Source organism: Saccostrea echinata, unplaced genomic scaffold (genome assembly GCF_033153115.1).
Source record: "Saccostrea echinata isolate AGI-Se365-2 ecotype Australia unplaced genomic scaffold, CSIRO_AGI_Sech_v1 ptg000058l, whole genome shotgun sequence".
Lineage (NCBI taxonomy): Eukaryota > Metazoa > Mollusca > Bivalvia > Ostreida > Ostreidae > Saccostrea > Saccostrea echinata.
Window position 1 is genome coordinate 2,509,826 of NW_026889807.1, and position 9,234 is coordinate 2,519,059.

The following is a 9,234-nucleotide window of genomic DNA, read 5'->3' on the forward strand; positions in this document are numbered from 1 at the left end:
TATTATTTGAACTTTATCAATTTGATTTATGTATTGTAATTACAAAGCGTTATGTTGTATATGTTCTATATAGGTACAACGTTATTAAGTAATTTTAGTGGTCAAAACCCGCTAACTTACAAATTAGATATTGATTGTGACGTTATTGGTATCTGACGTTTATACGTCATCATAACAACTTTTGTCTATAAAAGACAGCTGTTTTGTGTTTAGAAGTCAGTCTGCAGTGGGTAGCGACTCCGTATACTTCAGGTGTAAGACAGTGGTATGTACAAACAGTACCAAGTCTATGTATACGAAATCATTAATGAAGAGTCATTCAGAGTAGAAACGTCCTGGATTGACCATTGGTTCGTCATCTTTGTATTAACCAAATAACGTTGTACCTACCAGGTTTATCATTGTGCTTATAATTGAACCATTTGATCGTCTTAATAAATATCATAAACTTTACAACGTGTTATTCGTCACGGTTCTAGTGCAGATATTATAGTGAACTAAAAATTGGTCATTTCGCCAATTATTCAGTGGACCAAAAATTGGTCATTATTCCGATTGTATATAAACTTTGTGGATAACCATTTCAACCTTGACCAGTTACCAGTAACCAACAGCGGCCCACGATTAACTGATTAAGTAATAACCTTATACCCTCGGTTTCGTTACAATACGTTTGCATTACTGTTGCACTGATCTTTTTCATTCGAATGTATATACTGAGAACTCGTTAACAACAAACTGGACAAGAAAAAAGTTTTCCACACCATCGCCATTATTGAAACTTCCTCGCTCCTTTAACGTAACTTTATTTTGATTATATCTTTAAGTTTAAAATAACGCTCGCTAATAAGGAAGTGCTCAAGTTTTCTTTTGTAATATTAGAATGGAATTCTGATTTTGACAATCTTATTGCTGAAATAATCCTCATTTAAAAGAAACCTGTAAACTTCAGAAAAAATGAAAACTAAAGTAAGTTGCACAAAATATAGATATGGCACATATGCATTAATTTAAGCAACTGCTGTCATTCTGGGATAATGATAAAAAAAAATTGATTTTCACTATTTTTTCTTTTTCTTTTTTTTTTTGTTTTAATTTTTATAAAAGAGAAAAGGTCTATAAAATTGTTTTCCGGCCTAAAGCGATTGCAAAATTACAAGTAATATTTTTTTTCTCAAAGATTGCGTGAATTATCAAATTAATAATCAAATCTATCGATAATTGTTTTTTGGATATTGATTCTGTTGTATTAAATATGATATATAGTCTCAATGTGACGAACTATTGATCCATATTAGCATTAGGACAATGTAGAAACTTAAGAGGGTTAGTGCGTTTGGTAATTCCTACACATGTCATAACCACCTTTATTTCGATTTTTTTTTTATATTTTAAACTTTCAGTTTGGCTACAATTACCAGTTGACATAGTGAGAACCACATGTATTAGAACTCATACGATTTTCACTCGAAAAATATTGATTATTTTCTGAAAATTCAAGAATCAAAGAACTGCAAAACTAAATGTCATGAACCTACCGTTCAGAAAATCTTGTTATACACATTATTACAAGTGTCACTAAATTGACATCTATAAATATAGAAACATTTTTTACCATCTGTATGGTATGAATCTTTATTGCTTAATGCAGTTTTACTTCTTTAGATATATTTATTTTTTTAGTACTTATGAATTAGATTATGCAATAGAGTTGACAGAAGCCGCAGTGGAAAGGTACACGTTTGTTTTATTGTGGTATTAACTATTTATAGTAGTGTAATTAATTTTAATAGATATGGAATAACTTACATGAAAAAAAAATACGTCATGATATAATTTTAACCTCGACCTTTCAGAGGAACACATATTTTCTCCAGATGAGTGACACAGGATCGATGTATTTTATGTCCGTGGAGGAGTAAGACGCAAAGGTCTTGTCTTTAATATGTATCGCATTTGTAAATTATTGCTTAAATAGCAATTTTCTTTCAATTAATTCTATAAATATTTTACGCTAGTGATTAAATAAAAGCAAAGCAATTTTACGATTTTCTTTCACTTAATATTCCAGTATTATTCTTAATATTTCTACACTGACTGCTTATTGATAAGTCAGATAGGACTTTATATTTTCTTCCCGCATGTTAATGAATATCGTTTTTATTAATGTTTATTCAGTCATTAGCAAACTCATTTAAAATGTGTTCAGCATTTTATATACATCATTTATATTAATAGTTCAATCTTGAAATAAACTCTTCCATACTAAATTTCTTATATATGCTTGAAATGCGAAAAATAAGTGAAACATCTTTAAAAACGCACAATAACAATGTACACTTTATACAATATACATCTAATCAAAATAAATGATATTTTAACATTTATTAGCACCTTGCGGTGTGCATGTTGTAACGATTTGCATTCAATTTTTACAAAACCTGACAACAACATTATTTATGTTAAACAAAATAATCTTATCCTTCAATAAAACATTTGCTTAGATTTTTTTTAAATAAAATAAATTTCGAACAGTCAAATTTAAAGAGACGCATTTAAACATGATTTAAGTAGACCTACCCTCACCTTTTCCTTATTTTACAGCCATATTTTATCTCTTTATTACTTAACTATTGTGATCGATGTTGAAAAATAAACACCAAATCATAAGTAGAGGCAATGAGTTGACTAAATCACATTTTTTATTGATTTCATCTAAGGCCGAAAAACAGCCTTACAGAGAATCATCCATACTGTGTTCTGCAAATTAGACGACTTAATTTCAAGAACAGATTGACTGCTGAGTCTCTCTATTGTACCTTGGCTATGGGAAAAGGTAAAATCTCATATTCTTATTTAGGACCACCGTTATATGACATAGGCAGAAAATAAATAAATTGGATAATTTTAAGATATGAAACGTGTTGCAGTTATATAAGACGGGAAATCTGTTGTGCATGATCTATACATAGGGCTCACTGCGGGTGTGACCGGTCAATAGGGGATGCTTACTCTCCTTAGACACCTGATCCCACCTCTGGAATTTCCAGGGGTCCGTGTTTTATGCCCTGCTCACAAATACGTATTGTCTGTAGACTTTTATGACATCGATCAATGTTCGTTATCTTCATCCTGTTATTGCATATCGAAATACATGTATGAAGAGCACTTAAGTGTATTTATTTGGACTTTTTCAAGTAAGGTTATAAAATACTTTTTTGTATATTTTTGTGCATGTTGTTCATATTTATTTGTTGATGTATTATTCTCATGAGTGTTTATTTCTAATTTGAAACAGAACAAAAGAAAAACTGAAATTTTATTCACAAGATATATGGCACATATCCTATTCAGAATTTCGCTCACAGACAAATGGAAATTTGACGTCGCAGCTTCTATCATTCCATCTTGATCCTGCCAACTTCTCAACACAGTGCTCTGTCTTTCCAGCATTGTTGGGTTCGTTTTTGCCCCAATTCGAAAATGTCGGTTTTCCCCCCGTTGAGATGAAGACAAAGTCATTTTCCTTGAGAATATCCGTCAATCCAATCCAAACATATTGAAAACCTAATAATACAGACGTTTGAAAAAAATAATAAAATGAACTATTTTAGCCGACGGGTAGAAACTGTTTTTAACGAAATGTACCTCGTATCTTAAGCTGCAGATCAACCCATTTTTCTTCCTGTGAACTTTTTATTTCAAGAAGGTGTGCACCAACTCTGTTGCAATAGTTCTGTTCCAGTCAGGAAGAAAAAATAGTATACACATTAAATCGACAAAACGTTATGATGCATCGCTGTGAAATAAAACCTCTTCGAAATGAACAATTCTTTTCAGATTATGTTTTGCTCTCTTAAGTTCTACCTACAACTGCTTCTTTTAAAATGACAGCTTTGTTTAAAAACTGATAGCAGCTTCTCTCAAACTGAACCCATCCCTTTTCACATGCAGTTGAATTGAATATGCACGCTGAAAAAAAAAGACATATGCATATGTATATAAACTACGGAAGCGTATTAGTGTCACTTGGACACTTTTTTATTTTTCATTTTTCACACTTTAATCTGTGAAATTTTCACTTTAATCTGTAAAATTTACACTTTAATCTGTAAATTTTACACTTTAATGTGAACAATTTACAGATTAAAGTGTAAATTTTGCACATTAAAGTGTTAAATTTACAGATTAAAGTGTAAATTTTACAGATTAAAGTGTACATTTTACAGATTAAAGTATACATTTTACATATTAAATGGTAAAATTTACAGATTAATGTGTAAATATTACACTTTAATCTGTAAACTTTACAGATTGAAGTTAACATTTACACATTAAAGTGTAAATTTTACAGATTAAAGTGTGGAAATTAAAAAATAAAAAGTGTCAAAATGGCACTAATACGCTTCCGTAATAAACATATTTTTAGTACGTTGGAGACTTGAAATTGTAAAACATTTTTTCGAAAAATGATGGTTCATGTACCAAACACAGTTTAAAAGACGTACAACGAATATTCAGTCTGTAGTTACTATGTAATATTGACATTCCTCGGGTAATTTGCTTTTAAAATGTGTGGAAAACTTCAGCATTCAGTACACCTTAACACGGATGGGGAGGACAAAAGGTTAAGGATTTCATGTTGACGTAACAAACGTTGAACACAGTGCAAGTGCAACGTCATAAGTGAACATCAAAATCCACGCTCACATTGAAAAAGCTGTTTGAATGGTTCTTCCAATAATTGTAACTAACCCAAAGGATAAAACAAAGATTTTGTAATATAAATCACATTTGCAGGTAAGGACGTGATTTAGAAAAAAAATGTAAATATAAGCATTGAAATATAATTTTTTGAAAGATCTAGTCCAATAACTGTAATGATGTGCAAACAAATTTTCATAACTTGCTAACGTAAGTTACTCAATTTAGTTGCACACACCGATGCAATTTTAAGAGTATGTCTTTAAAAAAAATAATGATTTTTTGTACATTATTTGAAAAAATCTTCTAAAACAATCAATCAAACATATCCTGCATTACCAGTTTAACGTAGGTCGCGGATTTGCTGACGTCGTTAAAACTAGGTATGCAATTTTTATGATTTGGACGGCTTTCTTGTGCATATTTGATTAAGACGTCACAATGAGTAAAAAATCTGCGATTATTTTCTTAACTCTTCAATACAACAAACTGAAGTTATCACAAATCGAAAAAAAATTACGATTTAAATGTTGGAAAATCGAAAGCGTTAGAAGGCGTTAACTTTATTTAACATCACATTGAGACCACAACAGTGTCACAAAAAGATATGGAACCACTGAACAAGTGTTAACTGCATGAGTATTTTTTCCCTTGACGTATTCAAAAAAAAAAAAAAATTGTTTCACGGATAAACTGTCATTAGATAAACAACTGCAATAACAGCTGTTACATCAAAGATTTAAACTTTATTTTTTAAAATACATGTATATCTATATCACAATTTAAGAACTACTCAGGTACAATATACTATGAAGCCTAAAGCAAAAAAACGAAGACAAACCTTCTATAAGTAACGGCTTACAATACTGTTCATGCGCAGATCTGGGGGGCGAAGGGGGGGGGGATTTGCAGTCATTTAAATATATACTGAAGCAAATAAAAAATTACATTGGACCCCCTAGAAAATGAACCCCACCACTATCACCATAAAATAGGTATTTTTTACGTTTGGAATTTTTTTTTCTTTTTTTTTTCTTTCTTTTTTTTTTACTTATGAAGAAAATTCTGATTGGTTTTTTTTTTACTGGGATGGAACCCCCCCCCCCCCCCCGAAAAAAATTCCTAAATCCGCGCCTGCTGATAGCTTCAGATTTTATCTAATTTGCTTACCAGGTCGAGCAAGTTGCGCTATAAATTGAAAAGTTGCTAAACAAAAAAAGTTGCGCTATAAATTGAACAAAAAAAGTTGCGCTATAAATTGAACAAAAAAAAGTTACGCTATAAATTAAAAGTCGCTCAACAAAAAAAAAAAAAAAAAAAAAAAAGCAAAAACAAAAACAAAAACAAAATAAATAAAAAAAACAAAAACAAAAACAAAAAAACAAAAAGAAAACAAAAAACAAAAACAAAAAAATAACAAAACAAAACAAAACAAATCAAACAAAAAAAAAAAAAAACAAAACAAAAAAAAAAAAAAAAAAAAAAAAAAAACAGAAAAAAAAACAAATAAAGAAACAATGAGAATTTCATAAAATTTTCAGAGAATGTACAACAAAATAGGAGATTCAAATAACTAATTTTCATAATATGTATTCGAGCAATTTTTTTTTTTTTTGAAAAAAAGGAACAGCTTTATACATGTAATAAGATAATATCTTAGTGTAAGTTAATAGAACAATAGGATGCATATTAAAGCCGAAACCGAAAATTATATAAAAAGTTTGAATAACATATCTCTGAATTAATATATTGTATTCAATATTTTTTTTACATTCTTTTTCTAACACTATCTCGATATCACAATAGTGTGGTTTAATTGTTGTATTGATTTTGTATAAAACACAGATTTGATTTTTTTCTAGTTTATATTGTTTACTGTATATCAAGAGGATTTTTAAAATATTACAACTATGCATAGTGGTTGGATGGACCATGTTTGAACTTATATTGAATATGAAGAAGTTATCATCTTCCATGTATACATGAAAAACCTAGGTAAGTAAACATTTTAAAAGAGTAAGACAAGGGGTACCCTTAGACCTCTAATGCAACAAAAAGGTGAAATATCTGGCATGTTACTTAAACCTTGAAATGGATATCATTAGACTGTACCTAATACCTACAACTTTCAATTATCGGGACGTCCTCAAAGAAGAGGACTAATCTTTCGGACAAAAAGCTTTAAATTAATAGCTAATTACAACATTTTAGATTAGGGACCAAAGATATTTCTAGACGTAATCTAGAAATTAAAGATGTTAACACTTACGTTTTATTGAAAAGAAGCATATCTATTTGTAACAAGTATTCTGAGAGCATTGCATCAGCAATACTAGTTCCCTACCGGCAAATGTAATCTGGACCCAGTAAAAATTAAAACGGCTGTTAATCATTTGAAAATCATCGAAGCGGAACAAAATGCAATTAAACTTGATCTGTAATACATTACGGTTCATGCGCATACCAAAAATCATCCTAATATCAGGAAAAGTTTAGAAATAATGCGGAACACCAAGTGAAACAGACTTACAGACAGACGGAGGGTCAGACGGATAGACAGACGGACAAACAAGAGAGACAAACAGAAGAGGGGAAATCTGTAGCCCCTTCGTAGGGGACTAAAAGATATAAGAAAAATATAATGAAAGTTACTTCATAACAATTGCAAAAAACGGGGCATGGCAGCAATGTAATCTTAACCAACTAAACGGTCGGAAAGATCGTAAGCGGTTACCAAAAAAAAAAAATATGAACGGTTATTTATTTACTTGTATTTATTTTTTTTTGCAAAAATGTCTTTTTGAAATGATACATATTTCTCTCTTTTAAGATAATAGTCCTCGGTACTCCGGAGCATTGCGCAGTTAAGTTTCTTAAGTGTGCCAACGCCTACCGTGGCATGTGGCCTTGGTTTTTAAGGTTTTTTATCGACTTAGTCGACTTAGGCCATTATTCGAACACACGACCTTCAGATTACGGAGCGAGCATTCTGCTGATTGAGCTACCGTGACGGTGGAGAGGAGAAATTAATGTTAATGTAGGGTAATGGATTTGGATTATCGTAGTGAAGTTTTTTCTTCTTCAATCAAATTGCGTTTTAAGGAATTTTTATAATGTAAATTGTTTAATAAAATTAAAAATAATTTCTGTTCCATCCATTAACCGGCTACTTGGTCGAAAATATTTACAAATAACCTGTTACAAAGTATTATATGATAATTGGCATTCCTACAAAAATGGAGTAAAAGTATATCTAATATCAAAACAAACAGCTAAATAACTAGAATAATATATTAATAATATAATAAAGCCTTGAACAACTTGACCAGTGTATTTTCAAACATTGAGCGACATAAAAAGAAAAATAAAGCTACATGTAAAGGAAAAGAAAGAGCAGAAGAAAAAAAGAAATGCATTACAAAAGAAAAAAAAACACAAAAGCCTTAAGAGAGATCATTTTGAAGTGAAGAAAGTTAAATTAACCTTTTTTTGGAATGCAATCCGTTAAAAGCACAAAAACAATTCTGAGTGTATTGCATGAGCAATACAAGTCCCCTACCCGCAAGTGTAATCTGGTTCCCATTTAAAATTGAAAATGCCATAATTACGCCAAATAACAATGAAGCGGAGCGAAATGCAAACTTGATCTATATCTCATCAAGGTAAAGTCACATACTAAAAATCAGCTCAATATCTGTAAGCGTTCAGAAAAAAATGCAGAAAACCCTGAAAAATTGAACAGGTCGTAATTCCGTCAAAAATTATTGAAGCGGAACGAAATGCAAACTTGATCTGAACCTTATCAAGATATACTAACATACATAAAATCAGGTCAATATCTGCAAGCGTTTAGAAAAAAAAGTGCGGAAAACCAAGTGGGACAGACTGACACACAGACAGAGGGACAGCTAGACAGACAGACAGACAGACGGACGGACAGAATCAGAGGACACCTATAGTTCCCTCCGGTTTCACCGGTAGGGGACTAATAACATTTGGCAAAAAATGGCGTTTAGATTCATGATTCATTAAGGCGCTATATTTTTTTCTTTCTAATCTTGTACAATAAGTGTGAAATATTTACAATTTATTTGTTTGAAAAAGATGTTAATACACATGTAATAGCAATAAATAAATTTCTATATTAAATAAGACCTTACCTCGCTTTGTGTTAACAATGGTTATCAGTCCAGAGATAATGAAGATAGTTAACCATTTCGTCTGCATAGTGGCTGAAACGAGCTGTGTAATAATTACAGTGTATATGTACACCATACAGTATTATCTAATTTGATTTGCCGTAGGATAAATGCTGAAAACATTGTTTATATTCTAATTTGCATTCACAACTCTTTGCAAAGTGTCATTAATAGCAGCTCTTACTTCCATCTGCCTCCTGTTAAGTGTTGGTGATAAAAAGTCTAGTCTTTTCTAGTGGTGTAACACATGCGTTGAGAACAAATATTGTGATTTATTTAATTTTTGTTAACAACACAGACAAGAACACTTAATAGCAAGTTTATTTACTCT

General features: G+C 30.8%; 1 protein-coding gene across 1 annotated transcript; it reads right to left on the minus strand.

Annotated features, from left to right (window-relative positions):
- Positions 1-3,307: 3,307 nt before the first annotated feature.
- Positions 3,308-8,967, minus strand: LOC133174694 (asialoglycoprotein receptor 2-like). Its single transcript, XM_061309777.1, has 4 exons — positions 8,865-8,967; positions 3,872-3,972; positions 3,649-3,736; positions 3,308-3,567 (listed from the first exon to the last, which is right to left on the minus strand). The coding sequence occupies exons 1-4, from the start codon at positions 8,929-8,931 to the stop codon at positions 3,347-3,349; spliced, it is 477 nt and encodes a 158-aa protein (XP_061165761.1). The 5' UTR covers positions 8,932-8,967; the 3' UTR covers positions 3,308-3,346.
- Between the last annotated feature and the right edge of the window lie 267 nt (positions 8,968-9,234).